Source organism: Patagioenas fasciata, chromosome Z (genome assembly GCF_037038585.1).
Source record: "Patagioenas fasciata isolate bPatFas1 chromosome Z, bPatFas1.hap1, whole genome shotgun sequence".
Lineage (NCBI taxonomy): Eukaryota > Metazoa > Chordata > Aves > Columbiformes > Columbidae > Patagioenas > Patagioenas fasciata.
This window is the reverse complement of record NC_092560.1, coordinates 65,934,047-65,955,150: the sequence shown is the minus strand read 5'-3', so window position 1 is coordinate 65,955,150 and position 21,104 is coordinate 65,934,047. Positions and strand designations below refer to the sequence as shown.

Sequence of the window (21,104 nt, the reverse complement as noted above, 5' to 3'; positions counted from 1 at the left end):
GGTAATTTGTTAACTTGAAAGTCATGCACATGGGCAACATCCCAACAGGTTTAACTGGGATCCTCAGCACATCGATAAAAGCCCAGTCTCCTGCTGAATAACAGGACATGTCAGGACAGACAGTACTTTGAGATAAGTTAGAGTGATACATGAGATGCCACGTTAAATGCAGGGGCAGGAGTCAACTATATTTACCTACTTAAAAACCAGAACTGACCTACTACATGAAAATGCTGCAGACAGGTTTTATTGCTATCAAGTACCTTGCACCCATAATGAAAACAGTATAACTGAGAAATATAATCTCTCTGCCACCCACAACCAAGCCCAGGCTGAAATGATGACTGTCCATTCTCCTCACAAGATGCTACTGCGAGCCTCCCATTGTTATATCTAGTTTGGAAGAAGTCCCTCCAACAAAGTTTAACAATGCAGTCATAAAATGGCATTTCATGATTTGCAAAAGCTTTTTGGAATGTGAGTTATGCAAAGGCCCACGATGTGCAGTGCCCAACTTGAGTTCCTCAGCGCTCCTCACTATCATGCATCTTATTATTTAAAACAAACAAACAAACAAAAAAAAAAAAAAACCAAACCAAAACAAAAAAAACACAACCAAAACACCAAAGCAAATTTCTTAACTGGCCTGCTCTCAAATATTCAGTTACACAGCAAATCAGTTAATGGTACCAAATGGCAAGACTCTCTGCTGTCAATGCAAGCACCATCTTATTCCTCTTGAACTCCGACTGAAATAAAAGGCACTTGCAAAGTAAAGTGTTACTGAGTCCGAACATGGACAGCAGAACACAGCCACAATAAAGACAAGGAAACCATATGGCACACACCCAAACACATCTTTTTTTCACTCATTTTCAAACGACACGGTCACCATCAGCTGTGAAAAGGCTGTCCCTTGAGTCCCCACTGGCCATGTATTTCACTGGGAATAAGCAATTTGGTGTTGACTGGAAATCAGATCCCCTCACTGTTCTTTGCCTCTTCTTCATAAAACATTCATAGCTCTTCATTTAACCACGTGCTGCAAAGCAAATGCCCCCACCAATATACACCTCCCTCCAAGGCATGTCAACCCAAGATTTTGAAAGCTAAGTATTAAAAAGCAGATTGCTATCCTTTGCTTGACGCCTCTTGGAGAAAAGGTGTGTTCAGCAGAAGCCCCTTCCCCCTCCCCACAAAGCTGCTATCTCTGTTGCACAGAGCAGCACGGGATACTTCACAGCCAGCTAGGAAATGCTGCTGCTTTGAATGTGCATCTTATGCAACTCCATCTATAGGAGAGCTTTAATAGTAAAGCTCTATGCCAATTCCAAGCATTTGTAAATGTATTTAAACTTAACCTAAAATGAGTTTCCTTGAGTTACTGGAAATTCCCAGATGTGACAACACACTTTAAAATAATAAATTTTAAAACAAGCAGAGTGATGCATGTCCTTAATTTTGAAATTTTTGAAAGGATCATATTCTCAAACTTTCCTTCATAAACAAGAAGATTACAAGATCACTTAGTCTTTAAAGGAAAGCTAGGATTTTGGTGTATTCACTCCACTCCAGAGACTTAGAGTACCCAAGGGAAACTCCAAGTGTAGTTAGATTTGGCAGTGTGCAGGTCTGATGTCACTGTCCCTGGGGCCTGCACAATCCCTGCCCAGAGGAGGACACGTTTAACTGCTGACCACTCTCCCCTGATCAACTGCACAATTCTGGTTGCTGATTGGCTGCTGTCAGTCTCTTATTCCTATTAACATCTAGAACTTTTCTATCCTCTCAGAATAATTCTCATAGCTCAATTTATAAATGACTCAGAATAATCCCCCTGGCTTTGTTCACAAATGACACAATAAATCCGCACACGTGCACCCACGGCTCTCACTGCAAAAGCCTTTCATGCCTAAAGCACAGAGGTGGGCTGATGCTGGTCCAGCCAGGTATCTCAAACTCCATGCATACTTGGCAAGGACAGAGAGAAGGGCACTGCCAGCTCCTGTTCCAGACAGTGCCTAGGCAATACCCAGCTCTAGTCACACTTAAAAGTAAGAAGACCAACCCATATCCCTTAAACAAAGGCACATCACAATAACAAAGCTGAGCACTGGAGAACCTACGTGCAAAGGGCTCACTAGGTAACATGGGATGACCACCTGTGTATCACAATCCACAAAACTTCATGCATTCCCCCTGAGATTTGGCCAAGATGGACACTCAGAATGACATCCATTCTTGCTTTGTGAGTGTCAACAGAATAAGAAAACAAAATTTTCCTTAAGAGATTTGTTCCCAATCTCCTGGGAGAAAATGTTAACTCTGCTCAGATCCAACCCATGGACTTTCCTTGTTAACCCAGAGCAGCAGCAGACCTGTCTGCACAAACGGACAGTAGACTACCCTCTGTGAATGGGTTTTACAGGCATGACGGGTGAATATTTGCTGAAGCTGGACTCAGAGGAGGAGAGGACAACCCTTCTGCCCCTCTGCTCTGGTGAGACCCCACCTGGAGTCCTGTGTCCAGCTCTGGAGCCCTCAGCACAGGAAAGACATGGACCTGTTGGAGAGGGGCCAGAGGAGCCACAGAAATGATCAGAGGGCTGGAACAGCTCTGCTGTGAGGACAGGCTGGGAGAGCTGGGGTTGTTCAGCCTGGAGAAGAGAAGGCTGCAGGGAAACCTTATTGTGGCCTTTCAGTGTTTAAAAGGAGCCCGTAAGAAAGATGCAAACAGACTTTTTAGCAGGGCCTGTTGTGATAGGGCAAGGGGTAATAGTTTTAAACTGGAAGAGGAGAGATTCAATCTGGACATGAGGAAGAATTTTTTTAACAATTCGGGTGGTAAAACACTGGCCCAGAGAGGTGGTCGATGCCCCATCCCACGAGACACCCCAGGCCAGGCTGGATGGGGCTCTGAGCAACCTGATCCAGTTGAAGATGTCCCTGCTCATGGCAGGCAGGTTGGACGGGATGAGTTTTGAAGGTCCCTTCCAACCCAAACTATTCTATGACTCGATTAGACCAAGTCACCTCTTGAAGCCCATTGCAGCCCTACATTTTTTGACTTCACTTCTGTTAACACTCCTACAGCACTAAGAAAAACAAGTGGTCAAGTCAGGCTGCATTGGACTAATGGTTAATTTTTGTTCTCTACAGTTACATCACTCTTAGGTGACTCAACTTTCCTCCTAACTTGGCTCTTTGGAGCAGGCAGACCTTTGGAACAGACTTTTCCATGTGAAGCTGATCAACTTCGAAGTGCCTAAGCTAGGAATAATTAAAATGTTTTCAAAGGCAATATAAATATTCTACTTGGATTAATCGCAAGAAAAAAAAAAGGCCATCTTATGTAACCAACCGCGAGAACAGAGAATACAGCTGGCAGCTCCAAGTGGGTCCACCCCCCCGGACATCTTTCTCCACCGTGAAGCCACTGTACATCAGGCAGCCTCTGTTCGGAGGGAGCCCACATCTGGAACAAACTAGCGTGCTGCAGATCACAAAGGGAGCAGGCTGCCAGCGCGACGTGGGGAAGCTCGCCTTCTGCCTGCTCCAAGTGCATACCATCAAATGCTCAATTTCATAAGCACATCATTAATAAAACAAAAACGAACGTTTTTCCTCCGAGTGTTGAGGAAAATAAATAAATAAATAGATAAATGAAAGATGCTGGAGCTGTTCTTCCTCCCTTTCCTTTCACCAGCTAATTGCAGGGGAGTTTAAAGGGGTTTGACTGATTTTGACTGTGCTGTGTTTGAGAAGCTGCAAATCTACGTATACAAAGTCAAAATTGCTTTGAAATCTTGTATTAAAGAAAAGCTTGGCAGGAGCAAGGTGTAAACAAATGGAAAACAGAAACACAGTAAGCAGTTAAAAAGGCAGACAGTAAAATGGAAAATGTAAAATAGTTGTCTACAAAAAAAGCACTTTCTGTCACAGCAGTAATTCAGCCAAACCTGGTATAAATATGTAACAATTTTCAAATAAAAACAGAGATAAGCCCTGATAAGAATACCAATAACCATGCAAGGTCTGAATGCACTCACTTACTGCCACGGGCCCTAACATGGGCCATTGGATGTGTCCTTTCCTCTGCATTTAAAAGTGGATTTTTACTGTCTGTCTGCAGGGTCCAGTTCCCATTTACAAACTTCACAGGTTTTTGCCCATAGGAGCAGCAGAAGCAAACAGTGAACTGCTCCTCACCAGCCACGAAGCTGCTTTGGAAATGTGACACTTAGGAAAAAGTTCTAAGTTCCATGAATCAAAAAAAAACAAAACAACACAGGAGCTGGCAGCCAACGTGCTGAGCACATGCAGCTGAAAAGCAGCACAAAACCAACACAAAACCCCCAAACAGAAATGCAGCACATTCAGACCAGCATATAAGTGATTGCCTCTAAGCAACGACCAGTGCAGCATCCTCCTCTACAGGGACAGGGAGTATACCCAGTGGCCAAACCAGCACACCACTCCCCAGCACCCTTCACTGATGTGGGATAAATTAAAAGCACTGTTCCCAGATGCCTGCCCCACCCGGGGTCAAATCACACCTATCCTCATTCCCCAGCCGGCAGGCAGGAGAGACTGATGGGTAGCTGGGCAATTAACTTGCATGATCACATCCCAGGTGAGCAGCTCAAACACGTCAATCTCAAGATACAGTCAAAAGCCACTACTCTTCACATCACAGATACTAGTGTGAATGACTCAGCGTCAGAAAATCATGCCAAGATCTGATTTTTCCAGATTCTTAACAAAGCAATTATTTCATTAGTGGATAATGAATATATTTTTCATCTGCTCTTAACCAGGTTATTTTCAAGGTTGACCTGACAGCACGACTCCTGATTTCATCTGCTAGCTTGGGCTTTGATTTCATTGCACAAGCAAAATAAACAACTGGAAGACAAACCAAAAACAGGTGAAAAATGAAAGAAGTCTAAATTCCTTTATCAACAAATTATTCCAATACAAGAACTCCTTGTCCATCTCTAATGTCTATGTTTCTTAGCAGTAAGCCAGGCTAAGAAGCCTTTGACTTTTACCTCCAGATGATGCAAGTCATGCAGTGGCTACCTCCTACAGCACTTGAAAGAGGGGAAAAAAAATCTTGAAACCCAAATACCCCTTGAAATGAGTTACACAGAATTGACTGTGTGAACTTTCCACGTCCTCGGAACAGACAAGAGCCGGCAGCACAGATACAACTGCAATTGCATTCAAGTGTCCACTGCTGATTTAACAAGTCCCCTTGTTTGGACAAACAGTCACCAGACACTTGGCGTCCTTTCACTGAAATGCAAGTACTCTCCCCATGGAAAGAGAAGTGTCTTAGGGGATAAAGCCTGGGGAACAGTCAAAAGGAAAAACATATCCTTCCCCAAGCAGAAACATGTAATTAAAATACTCAAAACAGACATCACAGCAGAGGGGATGAAAATCCTGCAACTTAAAGCAGACTGTCCCCCAGGGATCCATCTCCTGAGACAGACTGCTTGTTGACATCATTTCCTTGGCAAGGGCTTTAAACATTTTATCAGCCATTGCAAGCACCTGAACCACATCATCACCCCTTACAAAAATCTGCTGGAGTCATTTGTCATCCCGAGCCATCACCATCTGGATTGCACCTCTTTGGGCTGCTTCTCTCTTGCCGTCAACTGAAGCCTGATTGCAAGATCAGCCAAAGGATTTCTCAGCCATCTCTGACCCTGGGGGTTTTCTGCCCAGCAACTGCCCTTGTGGAGCTCAGGCTTTTAAGGGTTACAAGCTGTTTGCATTCCCTCAAGTATCTTGTCCAGTATAATTCTCTTGCTAGGCTATTGGGAACACTTGGTTGGTTAGTCTAAGTTCCTTAGAAAATATCCTTAATGCTTGCAGTAGATTAAAGCCCATCCCAGAGTAAGTCAACCCGCTCCTGTGGCAGCTGAAGAGGGATCTCTTGTGGGGACTGGTGTTACATCTGTAGGTGCCAGAAATGCTTTGGGTTTGATCAGTGGTTTCAGCACCCTGCCTCAAAAATTAAGCATATCTATCTTTACAATCTCAACTAAAGCTGAAACATTACAGCACCTAAGCATACTCTATTTTTAGGCATGTCAACTTAGTTTCAAGCATTCACACTTAATAGTTTAAACATAAAATAGTGTGAACTTACATTTCAGCCAGACCCAGTCCTTTGCATCCCAGTTGTGAGTTTGCTGTATCTTTAATACCATATGTAAAATGAAAAAAACCCACTTTCTGTGTAGATGGGAAATGCTTTAATGCTGGTGCCCTCACCTACAGCTTGTGATAGCTGAGCACAGCTGAGACCTCCTGTAACACAACCTCATGCACATCTCTGCTGTCTTTGGGGGCAGATAATATCCAAGAGTCAGGGCCCCCTTTCAAGATGACACTTTAACTCATTAGAACTTGTTTATTACCAGGCTATCTCTACGCCTAACCCTCCACCACACACTTAGAAAATTCAGTCCGAAAACAGAATAAAAGGACGGACTGCTATTCAAAGTTAAAATAACAACTACCACAGCTGTAGCTATTGCTCTAAATCACAGCAAAGAAAGGCAAAACCTAAAGTCAGTTAAAAAAATTTGGCATCGAGTGAGACTTAACCCCAGAAAGTTGTGATGATGGTTGTTTTATGGCAAGGTGGAACATAACTGGCAGCAAAAAAAAATGAACGTAAATTCATGACTAGTCACATCAAAGCACTTCCTAAAACCCCAAGTAAAAGCAAGCCCAAGATTTGTCAGTGCCGCACAGCTACAATTAAAAGACAGCTCTTGTCCCTAAGAGAGTTTACAACCCAAAACAGACAATAGAGAGGGAAGAAGTGCTTATCACAGTGTACGTTAAAACTTCAAGATAGCAGATGGCCCCAGGATTTGTGTTAATGAAAGTTCAAAGCAAACATGACAGATAAAAAGACATTAAGAACAGAAACAGATTCTGAGGAAGGCTTTTACATAACTAAAGGTGTCTACATTAAAAACTGAAAATAGAGTTATTTATGTCTAAAACATGCATCATATAAGAGTCCCATAAAAAGCCTTAATGAAACAATAATTACTGTTTAGTTGCCATAAAAAGTTGATATAAAGTAACTTAGCTCCAGTAGCTTCAGTGGAACTGTGAGTATTCACCCTTGTAAATACCTTTCTCACAGCAAGGTTTTCATTTTGGTACAGCAAGTGAATAAGACTTTTTTTTCTTCATCACGTTTAAGAAAATAGTAAAATGGTTAAAGTCAGTACATTATTTCAAGTCTCATGTTTTTATTCCTGTAATGTGTCATTAGCCTTCCTCTTCTGCTTGGCAAGGTAAAGAATATTTTCCATTAACCAAAACGCAAGGAAGGGTGGGCATTTACTCACACTAATACTTTAATATTGCTATGGAAATGCTGTCAGTCTTTCCTAACTACAAAGCAAACCACAATTCAAAAGCATTCAGCCTTTTGTGAGACAAGTCATCTTAATAAGAAAGCAATAGTGGGCCCAAATCAAGAGAGTTGTCGATAAAACAACACCGAGCATTGAGCAGTTGCAGCGATACAACAGCAAATCCCAGCTGGTCCTTTTACCGACACACACGTCCATGTGCACCTGTGTGCACACTCAGGAGCCTGGAGAGGGGTTGTGATCAACAAAAGCTGGGCTCAGTTAGTCCACAAGGGAGCAAACCTGGCTAGGCACACTGCTCCGGCAGTGGTGACCACTGCAGAGTAACCGGGGTTAACAACACAGAGAGAAGATCTTGAAGCATTACTACAACCCAGATATCCCCCAGAAACCTCTGTGTGGCAAGGAATTAATATCTCCTTGCCTTCCCCCCTCCCTTCTTTCAACAGATGGCACACCGACTTCAGAAAACCACCAGAAACACCTCATGGGGCCACCAGATGCTGACTTGTTTCCACCCCATGCGACCAGAGTCCCACATGGCAGTGACACGATCAGCCTGGGAGAGCTGGTGCACACCCTGCACTCCACCCGTGCCACATACCTCCAACTGGAGAAATGCCCAAATGCAGAGCCCCAGCCCCTATCACCTGCCTCCCTTCACTATTCAAGAACTTTTACTCTGCTCAATCTCCTTTATGCAGTTTCCACTGGTTACTGCTAAATTTGGATCTGGATTTTAATCCCTTACTAACCTGGATGCTTATACAGAAGCAAGAGGATTCAAGGAGATTCTGGAGGTGTCTTGTTTTTTCTTTTAATGGTTTGTGTTTTAAGGACTTTTCAGAGCATCATGCTGGGGCTGAAGGAAGCACAGGCGGCTGGCTGGTCTGGTCTGGTACACTTCACTTCATCTCCAGTCAAGCTTCTTCTGGCTTCATCAATGAAAACCTCTCATCACACCAGCCAGGTCTGGATCAGTTTGAGTCCCCTTTGAAAACTACACTCTCACCTGTCACACTGGTAACACTATTCCTTGCAACCATCACAGTTCTACCTCTGATCTCTGCCTGTGCCAGGTGTACCTAGCCACCTCTGGGCACTCCTCTTAGGGGACGAACAGCCAAGGAAGTGGTCCACAGCTCTTCCAAAAACACCCTGGTGGAGAAACTGAGAACAAACCCGAGGGATTCTGTCCTACTGGTAAACACAGTGAAACCACAACATTGGAATATCGTGAGGAAACTTCAGTTTCCTTTTCTTTATCATTTTTCAGCTGATTCCAGCAGCCCCTCCCCATACTCCTCTTTCATCTGTGCCTTCATAATTACCAGCCCACAAAACAACACCCTGTCTCAGGCCACTGAATAAATTCAGTAAACTTCGATTTCTGTATTTAAGCTGGCCAATCTTCCCAGGATGTGACGGATCATTAGTCTGGCTCAGAGATTGCCTGGTATTAAATCACCGCCCATGACTCCCACTGCAGCCAGCCTGGGTCCTCCCCAAGGTCAGGTTGGTTTCCAGAGCTTCAAGATCTTCCTGCCAGGCAGATACAGCATTGCTGCTTTGAATCCCCACATTTAAAAGGGCATTTAGGTTCATCCTAAAAATATTGCAGCATAACTTAACCACCTGTAAACATTAAATGCTGCCTGCTAATTGACAGGTACATTATTTACTGAGGGTTACATACCAGCAAACAGCCTGGCAGATTTGTTTATACATACTGATAGTGTCAAGTGCACAGGAGAGACAGACCAAGATCTGGGAGATGAAAGCAAGCCTGAAGAAGGGGACTGACACATGCACAAAAACCAGTAACACAAGAATCTCCTGGCAGGTTCGCTTGACAAACAGTATTCATCTCGTCTCTCATTTCACAACTCAGCATTGCTGTTATTAGCAGCACACAGCGAGACAACGGGAGGACAACCCCACACTCGTGGGAGAGGTGATACCCTGAAAGCAAATGACACCGAAGGCACGTGGATGCCTCAAAAGCACTCCCAGCACAACATCCCCAAGGCATCAGCTGTGAGCTGGCTGCTGCGTTCAGCACGGCAGTGGCTGAAGATACAAGGATTCAGCCCAACCTCTTCTCTCCTGTCTTCCTTAATGGTCACTTCAAAGTAACTTCTTACAGGGAGAAAAAGAGATGTTCCTGGATTCCATATTTCAATTTCAGTAGTTCTCCAATCTGTGTCCTGGGGCAGAGGAAGAAGTGGTGAGGAGGACCAGGGTAGGGGGGAGGACTAGAGAAGCGGGGAGGACCAGTGAGGTCCTCCAGCAGCCACGCTGATCGCTGAGCAGTTTCTCAAGCCTTCCCTCCCTCCCAACAGCTGATCTCCAGCCCGCAGGCTGGCTCCTGTCCTCTCAAAGCAAATATAGTGCTCTCTGAAGCCACAGGGCTGACCGCCTGGACATTCAATTAGCCACAGCACGGAGGAGACGGCGAGCGCGGGGCAGGCAGTGGGGATGGAGCAGCATTCCCCACGGAGAAGGTGCCCTGCCAATGCACCCCATCCCTGCTCAGGAGGAGATAACTCATCCCGCGGCTACAAGAGGTTTGGTTCACACTTTGGAGCCTGGAAGGAGGCTGCAACTTCAGACATCATGTCCTGGATGCTGTTTTCAAAAGACTCCTGCCACGACTGGGTCTCACACGCCTGAGTGTCAGGTCACACTTTGAAAACCGAGCTGGGAGTGAGATTTGAGGCTCCCAAGTGTCGTTATTCCCTGCCTTTCAAAAATGTATTTATTTTTTAAACAGGACTGAAATAACTTCAAAAATTTTATTCACTGTCACTATTCAATAGCTACTAAGAAAATGAATTCAGCCATTCATTACCCTGATAGCAGCTACCCCATGGATGGTTAAGCGAAAGGCTTTGATAAGGCCCCCTTCATCTTTAAAAAGCAAAGGATGAGCAAGGCGTGCTATTCATTCTCCAGCTATTCACATTTCTTCTCATTGAGATGTCAGGAAGATGTAATTAATACTGACACACACAGAGGTCATATCTCTAAGCAAAATATTAAGGGGGGTAAAAAATTAAAAGAGAGAGAGGCAAGCAATTTCACTAAACAATTGTGCCTCTCAATAGCCTCCATGACAGATACACGACTGAACAGATTATAGCTCTTAAATTTCCAGTGACTCAACTACACTTTTACATTTTACAAAGCCACCTTGTACGTCCATTGCCTTATAAATTTATTTATTGCTTACATTGCTACATATGTATTCTGAATTTAACAATTTACTTCTTAGACCAAAATGACTCAGAACATCAAGGTAACACTAGCATGAGACGGCTCTGGCTCAAGAGGGCTTTTTTATATACTTAAATATTTTGGCTTTCCACTTCCTAAAAACAAACCCTTGTCATCTTCATTTATAACATGTGTTTAATTAGACATCTTCAGAACAGATTTAAGAAGTTTTTATACGGAGCAGAGCATTCGGAATATAGAAGGATTTGTTTGTTTGTTTGTTTTTAAACTTTCAATGTTTTCTTTCAGAAAGACCGCAATTATAAGGCTTGGAAGAACAGTACACAAACATCCTTCCTTTCCTCTTGTACCACGAAATCAAATGTCTCATTGATGGGAAGAGCAGGTTTTCTCAATCATGCTTCTTAACACCAGCATTTTTTAAAAATTGGTTTTAGCCCCTTCAGTGTACTGTAAATGACATCAGCTCACAAGCACCACCACCACCACCCTACAATAGAACTGGGAAGCACTAATTGAGAGGATACTTCTAAACCCATGCTTTCCTGAATAGAATTTAGTGATGAGATGTCCACTCATACTGCTCTGTTACCAGCTTTGAAGCCTTAAAACCAAAACCAGCTGCTGCAGCAAGCCCCAAGCCTAACAAAGCCACCTTCATCTGTTTATACTATCAGCGTCTCTGGAAAGATTGGCAGACAGCTCTTCTGGTGATAGATGCATACTGAAACCTGATCAAGGCTCGGGTTATTTTTCTCCATCCAGCAATGCTGCAATTCTAGCCAGGCAACAAACCCCAAGATCTCTATTAGGATGAAGAGAGAAGCAATGAAAGCCCCAGTCCCGCTGTCGTCCCAAATATTAACAAATCGTCCATCTCATCAACTCAGAGAAAAACTCACAATAACTTCCATGTGGCACCCAAGTGCTGGCCAAACAAATTTTGTAACACAAATGAATGCACCATGGTCTGGTGCATCAAAAAGAGAAGCTTCAATTCCAATTTTAACATCAGCTTTAAGATGCTATTGAGCACACAGCTAAACATGAAGCCCCAAAGGACAAAATCACCATCTTCCACTAACACCTCCTGTCACAGTGTCATAAGGTCATCCATTGTCTCAACAAAAGAAACCCTAAGGCCAACCCTGACAGAGATATAAGGACCTTCCCCTCCATCAGAGATGGAGTATGATGGAGGTTTCTGACCATTATTATGAAATTCTCTAAACCTTCTGCACCCCATCCCACGGTTTGGTGCCCTGACAGCTTGGGTTGTCACTCAGAGGGTCAGCCCAAGCACGGAGCTTTGAAACCAGGGGAACTGCATGAGAAATTCTCTTAACTTGCTTGCACGCCCGCTGCTCTCTTCTGTAGAAAAACCCAAAGCAAACATACCTGGGCAGATTGGTCACCAATGTCTGGTATGCCGCCATCTGACAGCCGGCACTGGTACTGTCCCCCTGTGCCCCGAAGCTGCTCTTCCCCATTACTTTCCGCTTCAGAGGTCTCTGGCTGAGCAACCTCCACCTCCATTGGGGTGCAGTGCCCGTTTCCGTGCTCTGAGCCTGGCTTCTCCTTGCTGTCCTTGCTGCCCGGTGTTCTGGTGATGACCCCAAATTTTCTGGTCCTTTTCCCATTTTGAGCAGCTCTGTCACCAGGTTCGGGGCTGGGCTTGGCTTTGGGGTCGCAGCTGTTGCTGTTGTTGCCGTTGGAGGGAGGAAGAGGGGCTTTGCGCTTGATGCGGCGCAACATGATCAGGTAGACAAAGCCGCCATTCCAGCACTGCTCAGCCAAGTAACTGCAAGGAAAGGGATGTGCAGCGATTATCAACTGCTCGCCCCGCAGTGCCCGCATCCCACCCCAGCACCCCAACACGCTGCGTCCCATGATGTTCATGCACCTCCTCAGACAGCTGAGAAGGTGTGTGAACACGTTAGGACACCTTGAGGCATAGACAAATGCTCTTTTCCTTCAGTATGAGAGGGAAAATAATATCAGGAATAATATCTGGAATGATAACAACCCTACCAGCCAACCAGGCTGATCCCATCACAGCGTAACATGACAGTTGGAAAACACCACCAAAACAGGTTGCTGCTACCCTGAGCTCCACAACTGCAGCACAGCAACAGGGAAAGGTGGAGCAAGCAAATCAAAGCAGAGATTGCTTCCAGTGGGGCATTAAAATAAATAAATATATATCTTTTTAAAAATTATATGTATTAAAAATCAGACAGGTTTCTGGACAGACTCTCAGGTTTCTTTTGTGCAGCAGCCCATAGAGCATCTGCATCTGAAATGAGCCTCCTTGGTGAACTTAATCTTCTGCTTCTGTGTATATACACGTTTTGAATGCCCAAGGGAAAAACAAAATCTGCCGTGGGGGTAAGCAGTCATAGTGCCAATGGCCTCAGAACAGCAAAGCGTGGCACCATAAGGCATCCCAGCACTGGTAAATGAACACGGAAATAAGGCGGGCTTCCTTTTCAGAAAGTGTTTTCCAGTCAAAGCATCACCTCCCCTCCCAAAGTCCCTGGACACACCTTGAAGGAATTGACATTTCTGTTTCTAGCAAGTACGGGGTGTCCTTACAGAAACTGCACCCATTGATGCAAAAGGGGAATCTAACTTTATGATTCTTCTGGGAAAGGATATATACCTCAATCCAAATTCTTAAAATATTTGTGTCCTGAGCCAAGGGTGTAACCAACTTCAGAGTACAAACAAGCTGGAATTTGTACTTAGCAGGTTGGTATGTGCCCTTTCACACTAATTTAGGTCCCAAAAATATATTGCCTTTCTCACTAGTGAAAGCAGCAAGAATTTCCCAGAGCATCAAATAAGGCTCTGCTGCAGCTGCAATGAACTATTCACTAATATGAAGCAGTTGTTGAACCTACAGTTATCAGGGGAGATGAAAAAGTAGGTGTGCAGATGAACCATAAAAGATCCTAAGAGAAAATGTTGTTGAGAGAGGAGAAGTGAATCAAAAGTATTCCACCCTTTTTTTCCCCTCCGCGGTGCTTGTAGGCTCATTTTCCCCTTCCCTTTCTTAAAAGTTGTTTGGCCTTAAATACAACACTTCAAGTTATTCCTGCACAGAGGTGACTTAATGGCAAAACAGGAAAAACAGCTATGACAACCTCTGTAGCAAACTTCTGCACAGAGGAGCGAGGAAAGCACTCTCAGTTAGTCAAAGTAATCTGGACCAGCCTGGCAGTGGCTGGAAATAACACTACGGGTGTGTGTTTCTGTCCAGGGACATGAGCTGGTAGTTTCAGTCCACTTCTTCCCATAGCTTAGACGTCTCCCCCAACAATGTTGGCATTCAAATCACTTCGATTTAATTAGGAAGAGTAATGCCCAAACAAACACAGAAAATCCACAACCTTAAAAGCAGCCCTGGAGCAAGACTGGAAGGACAACTACAATGGCTGTACCAAATTTCCCCAGTGAATATACACTGCACTCCAACTCCCTGGACAGTCCATTCAGCAGTTTTCACCAGGCAAGTATTTTTTTCTTTTTTTTTTTTTAACATTAGGAATATTTAAGAAAAGGCCTAAAACCATCTCCAGCCAATGAGCCCCACTGGTTGGAAAATCCCTGCAGCCAAGGTTGACCATTTGGGTGGCAATAAGGAGAAACTTGGCTCAGGGAAGCACTCAGAGCTGGCAGAACCTGACAGGTTAAAACCCTCCCGCCCCCCCCCCCCAAAAAAAAACTGAACTAAGATGGAAGTATTTTTTATTATCAAGTTAAAAAAAAAATTCTTTTAATCAACAGAAAAAGGGGCAGTTTTGTTCCAGAAACAATATGGGCTGCCTGTTTTTCACATTTATCTTTCAACTCAAATTTCAAGGCAGCCAGTAAAGTTGATTAAAATTCACGGCTTTTGCTTGCAGCAATACCACTGCACTCTGATCCATCATACATAAGCCTGATAGCATTGCTTCTCCTGGCACAAGGAAAGAGAAAAGCAGCTCCTCTTCCCATAGTCCTGTGGCTTACATGGGTGCTGCCCACCCAGGTTTTATGCAGAGTCAGTTCTGCCTGACTTGTTTTTGTGCAGGTGCACATATGTGGGTTTTTTTAAGAACATCGATCTCTATCTCTGAAGTAATCACTGATGTATTTTTGAGTGCCAGTAACCAAGCGCATGCATTAATCAACTGCTTGATTTAGGAACTAAAGGGAAGGAGAGGGAACTTAGTGTACGTGCAAATAAACTAATTTTATAGAGGCAAAAATAATTTATTGTTTCACCTCCACTTGTAGCACATGTATTCTGTTCATAACGTGTAAAGCTATGAAAAGAGAAGAAAGAAGGGTGTTTTTTTTTCTATGCACTGTCCACAGACAACCATCCCTACAGTCTGGAGCAGGTCTGCAGCGAGCGGTACCAGACACAGCTGTACTGGAGTATGTGGAGCTGTGCTGATTTCCTCCATATGTCGAGATGGCCTGCACGTTCCAGGCATGCAGCCTGTAGTAACTCACGGATTTATGTCTTCTTCAGTACTTCTTGGCATTTCAAAGCACATGGTAAGTTTCCATGAGAAAACAAAAGAAGTGTGTTCTCTGGGTCAGTGAGCAAATTACCTTTGCATGGCAGCAAATGACTGTATATTACCAAATGATGTCAGGTGTTTTCAGATAAGGGTAAATCCAGCTGGTACCAGTGATGCACTAAGTGGCATCATTATCTCGGAGCTTGTTTCAAACCAAAGACCAGGCATTCAGAACTCGAAAACTGGCACTGGTGTAACATCGAAGTCATACAACAAGACGAGAAAGTAATACACCAAGAACTTGTGGCCACTTGCTGTATTACCCTCCCAAGACAGATCTTCAGAAACCCTTAAGTTTTGCTAAGTACATGCTGACTACTTAGCTGGCTTCCTCTTCTGTGCCGTTTCTTCCACTATTTAAATAAGAAGACCAAAAAACCCCAAAGAAGCACAGCAAGCTCTCAACACTGGACAAAAGACAGGCAAAGTTGTATTAAACAAGTGACAACCTTCAGATTTTTAATTACTTGCTATCAATCCAGAAGCATCCTATGCCAGAAGGGAATAACACGATGGATTCAATAAAATGTAATTATACATTCTTTAGAGTGTAGAAAACTGCAAAAGCTAAACAGGAACCAAAATCCCACTTCTCAGGGGGTTTAATGTTTGCAACACAGACACTCCTTTTTTTAGATTTGGTCCCTGTAGAGCACTCACAGAGATTTTAGCAATCAATACACCAACCGTGTCTCAGGTAGGGCAGGATCAGAGCTGATAAGCGTACACAGCCCTTGGCACAGATGTGGGGAACCAGCTGCAACCTCCAAGTTGTCGCTTAATTTGAACACGGTTTTCAGTTTAGATGGAGAAGGTGCACAGAGCAAAAATATTCCTAACGCAGCTTTGATTGATCGGAATTTATTGAAAACTGAGACTGTAAAACTTCCTATTCCCTGCTTTGGCTGGCAGGGGATGGAGTAGGATTCAGAGAAATCCCTGGATCTCGTACACCAGCTAAGAAGCCTTGAGCAGTGAATGACAACATGTAACAAATCCTGTTATCACTAATTTGAAGAATGCAAGAGATTTTACCAGCTGACCATGCAACTATTAATATTAGTTATGAAAACAAAATGTTTTACCAGCAAAAGACTCATCCACACTCCATGTATTTACCAGTCTTGGCAAGGTAGTGTTAAGTCTCCTCGGCACAGCCGGGAGTCCCGTCGGATGCTGCAGCATCATCTCCCCAATCAGGGTCTAAAACGTCACCCTGAAACATTTCCCACTGGTGTGCTCACAAGGAAGGACCACTCGGCTGCTCCTGCTGCTTTGATCTCACACCGGCACCAGCTCTGCTAAGACCCCAGCCCATGTAAAACATCACTCTGAAACAGCAAGGCAGACTTGTTTTCCTCTGTAGGAAAGAAACCATCATTAGGTGTTCAAAAGACGTGTAGATGAGGCTCTTACGGACATGGTTTAGTGCTAGATTTAGGTTATGGTTGGACTCCACGACCTTGGGGGCCTCTTCCAGCCAAAATGATTCTATGATTCTAAAATGCTAATAATCCTTAAAACCAGGTGAAAATTATTTTACACTTGAAATAGTGCTAGACATTTACCTCTTGCAAAGCTCAACCACAGGCTGGTACTGGTATCAAGAGGCATTTAATACTCTTTTTGTATCAGAGCCATGAAGAGATGGACACATCCACTTACTTCAGAGACTATTTTCAGTTACATGGCCAAATCCTACTTCTCCCCTACACAGCTGAACTGATTGCTGAGATCATAAAAACTGATAAACTCACAGAGTTTACTCCAAGTTCCTTGGCACACATGTTAAGTGTCAGACTCAGACATGGTGTCTTAGAATAAGCAAGTCATTTTTTCTTTTAGATATATGTATTTGTGTGCTTGCATGTATAAAGGTTTACAGACCCAACAAAGAGCATATCTGTCATACCCCATCTCTCTCAAACAAATGTAGACAGCCAGACTGAGTTACAGAAATACCAAAGAAGACCCAGTAGCCATAAGAAAGCATCGGGATCTGCTTTAGGATCAGAGATGTTAAAGAAGTATGTTTATTTTACCCTAAGAATACTATTTAGCATTTCTCCAGAACCTTTCATCCTGATAGATCAGAAAGTGCTTTGGAAATGACACACACACGGAGCATTGCTGACATCTCACCAGCCAACCCATCGTGCAGCTCACCAGGGCATCGAGGAGAAACCTCAGCCAAGACGATCACTTTCTGAGCCCCCACCTAATCCCACCAGGACCTGTAGTGTCCTTAGAAGGACAGAGAGATCACTGATTTTTATGCTCTTCTCTGAAAGACTTCGGCATGGCAAAAGATCTTGAAACTCAATGTTCTTCAGGCTGGAAGGATGAAGGGCAGCGTGGATCCTCACAGAACTGAAACCTCAAGCTCCAAGGGGGATCTAAAAGCTAAACTTAAGAAACCATCTCTCCATGACATCGGCAAATTAGCTAACTTGCTATTCAGGTAAGGCAGGTCAAATTAATGACTAACAGATAGTGACTGATGGAAGGGCAAATGGCTCCTCATGAAACCCTTACCATGCAAGAACACCCAGCCCAGTGAGGACAGATTTTGGCAAGCACTGGGGGGTACTTTTCACAGATTTCCATGTCTTCAGGCAGGAGTCAAGTCTGGCAGACAAAGACACTGAGCTACAAAGTCTTGGGCAAACCTTGCTGCAGCCGAGCTTGTAAGAGGTTTAATCCCCTCAGGGCTGCAGGGACGCCCCATGGTGAGCCCTCTCCTCCATCTCCCCAGAGGACTAAGCTCTCTAAACGTAATTTATCTCAGCAGAAATCCATGGTGTTGGTAAACCTGGATGTTATTCAACATATTTTTGTAGGCATGGAGCTACAGCACATCAGAAATGAGCTCAATCCAGCATCTCGTCACCGACAAGCCCTTTCCTGCCCCGGGCCCTGCGGGTGATGGCACATGCAAGGGACACTATGTTCTCTGCCTGCCTTAATAAACAGAAGGAAAGGCACAACGGGCAACAGAAAAATCAGTCACGGAGCTGAGAGACTAATAACACCTAGGGAGTGTATTCAAACAGCCCTGGGTACGCAGGAGCTCTCCCACCTCTCTTTCAAGGATGAACAACCACCAGCCCTCAACTTGTGCCCAAGGTTAAGCAGCACCTCCCCAAGTCTCACAGAGGCTGTGGCTCTCTACACCATACTGGGTTTTTCTATGGATAGCCAAACTGGTGACTTTCTGGGGAACAAAACTGTGAATCCAGGGTTTTTTTTTGCCTATGGTGTGTTTCTCACTTTTAAATTTATAGCAAGGAATGCAACTAGACCTACTGAAATCTTGAAGGAAGAATGAATTTGAAAATCAAACTTCAAGATGTATTTTTGTGGCATAGTACAAGCCAGTACAAGCATGTTTGGTGCTGATTAGACACAATCTTCCACTGGATTCAAACCACCGGTAGCTTTGGGCATCACATGGTTGGTACTCACTGCAGCAGCTCTCAAGTGTTTGCAGGCTAGCTGCTGTCAGTCTACATGCCAACACGCCACACCAACATGTCGGAGAAGCAAGAGTAGCAGCAAATAAATGGGGCAAGGTCTGATTTTCACTGCTCATCAGAGAAAAAAAACCACCAGGAATTTAAGACCAATGGGAACAAATATTCAGGCACTGATGTCTGCAAGAGCTCCTGGGCAAAAACACCTCTGGCAAGCCTGGCAGGAGGCCCCAGGCAAGACCTCTTTGCCCACCGTGAAATCCTGAACTCTCAGCAGAGGTGAAAAGGGAGTGAAGGGGGGATTGCTGCTGTGTATTCACGGACGCACCGCCTGCTTGTGACTTCTGCTGGAAGATGAGACTGAGCTCACCCTTGTGACACAGAACCATGACTAAAGCCTGGTGAAACACCTCACTCTACCCGATATTGACACAATGATGCAGCTGTGAATCTGGGAGACTGAATTCCTCTCCTGTGCTACAGATGCCTCACAGCACCCTAGGCAAGTCTTTCCATGAAAATTATGGTCAACATGTCTTATCTCACAGAGTTGCTGCAAGGTCTCAGGTGGCCAAGCCACTGGCTTTAAGTATTACAGTTTCACAACCATGTTATACCTGGGATCAGACAACACCGAACAACACCGCAGCTTTCCTCCCATCCCTTATCCTGCTCAGGTGCTGGCACAGTCATTTGAGCAAGACTACAAATGAACCCAATCAGAGAACTGATCTCGCTTTAAATTAACCCAGCCAAAGCAAACTTTCAAAAACTTAGACCTCAAGACGAAGAGTTTAAATGCAGCCCAGTGCCCTGATCTGGTCACAGCAGCACAGAGACAGAAGAGGCTGGTGGTGGCAGGGGACCACACTTCTGCTCCCACCACAGCTCCCATCTGTGTATGGCTGAAGGAGACGTGTGGCCACAGCCTGAAGGAAGGGAGTTGCACACACGGTGCAGACACAAGTACTGGCTGGTTTCCGCTGAACGGCATTCACACCTCTGGTTTCCAAAACTGAAAGGATAGGCATCCCCCTCACAGACAAGGAAGCCGTGCTGAATCACATCCCCATCTCAGGTGTGGGAAGAAAACAGGCCAGATCAGTGCAGATTGTGCTGGCACAGCACAAAACAAACATTTCTGCCCTGCATGCTGTAGAGACGCCTCAGAAGCATGTTCAGGGCTTTGGGAAAGTGAAAAGCAGAGCAGGCATCTCCAAAACACACAGCATGAATGACTATGAAGGACTATGAATGGCCACACTGATCCCTCTCTCCTCCTAGAACAAACATCTGAAGAGAGAGGTTCATGGAGAAGAAACTTTTTACACTGAGAGTGGTGAAATACTAGCCCAGGTTGCCCAGAGAGATGGTTGATTCCCCGTCTCTGGAGACATTCAAGGCCATGCTGGATGGGGGCCTGAGCAATCTGATCTAGTTGAAGGAAGCTGGACTAGATAACCTCTGAAGGTCCCTGCCAACCCAAACTATTTTATGATTCTCCACACCCAAGGATCCCCCCAAGCTCTGACAAACATCCTGAACCTAGTAGATTATGCAACTATAGTCATCATAAAATCCACCGAGATCTGCTAATTTATTGGCTGTTTTACCAGAACAGAGCAGTGATGTTGCATTTAGACTGCACAGAATTTGGACTCAAGCTTTACAAAGGACCTGATCTCACTAAACATGCAACTCCCACAACTGCATCTAAAAGTCCTGAAAGACAGACATACACAGTGCTGTTTGGGGCCCAGAAAAAGGCTGATGGGTATTAAGGAGACAAATTCTATTTGTTCCCCAGTAAGCAGCAGATTGTACAAATGGAAGTGGTCTAACCCAGTCAAACCATCACAGCACTGAATGCTCCAATTTGTCAGTTTATAGCTCTGCTGCAAGCAGACATTTAGCTGGACACATGGCCACACTCAGAAATATCATTTCCAGTTACAAGAAAACTGAGCAATTTAAAATGACTAGTTATCAGTTTAAAAATTATAAATACTTGCTTTCTATCTTTGCTGCAACAGGCCAAAATTATATCAAGTTACAAGTTGGTACTAGCACCTGCAATTGCTCCTTGTTCCACGATGTGTTACTGCTGTTCTGATGACACCTCTCCTGCCATGGCAACTTCCTGCCCTTCTTAAGCCTCCAAGCAACATAGGCATAAGGTTTTTGTTTGGCACCCTATGTGATTGCTCTTCATTCCCAATTGCTCTCTATGCAACTGCTCTCTTCTTGAGGACTTGGAGACAGGTTGACTTCTACACCTCTTCTACACTTTCGCCAAAGAAGGTGTCAACTCATTTTCCTCTTGGAGCCCATGGTGGACATGCCCTCCCCTGGAGGACAGGGCAAGGCCAGACACACGCAGTTGCTTCATGCCTCTTGGTAATGCCACA

At 44.4% G+C, this 21,104-nt stretch overlaps 1 protein-coding gene across 10 annotated transcripts in view; it reads right to left on the bottom strand.

Annotated features, from left to right (window-relative positions):
• Positions 1-21,104, bottom strand: part of PDZD2 (PDZ domain containing 2) — a 203,301-nt gene that overhangs the window by 55,272 nt on the left and 126,925 nt on the right. For 9 of the 10 annotated variants that reach the window (XM_071802550.1, XM_071802551.1, XM_065861791.2 and 6 more), the window contains one exon: positions 12,048-12,450. In XM_071802550.1, the coding sequence (XP_071658651.1) occupies positions 12,048-12,450 (403 nt within the window). Of the gene's footprint in view, positions 1-12,047; positions 12,451-21,104 lie in introns of those variants that run through there. The other variant, XM_071802555.1, reaches the window with a different exon arrangement.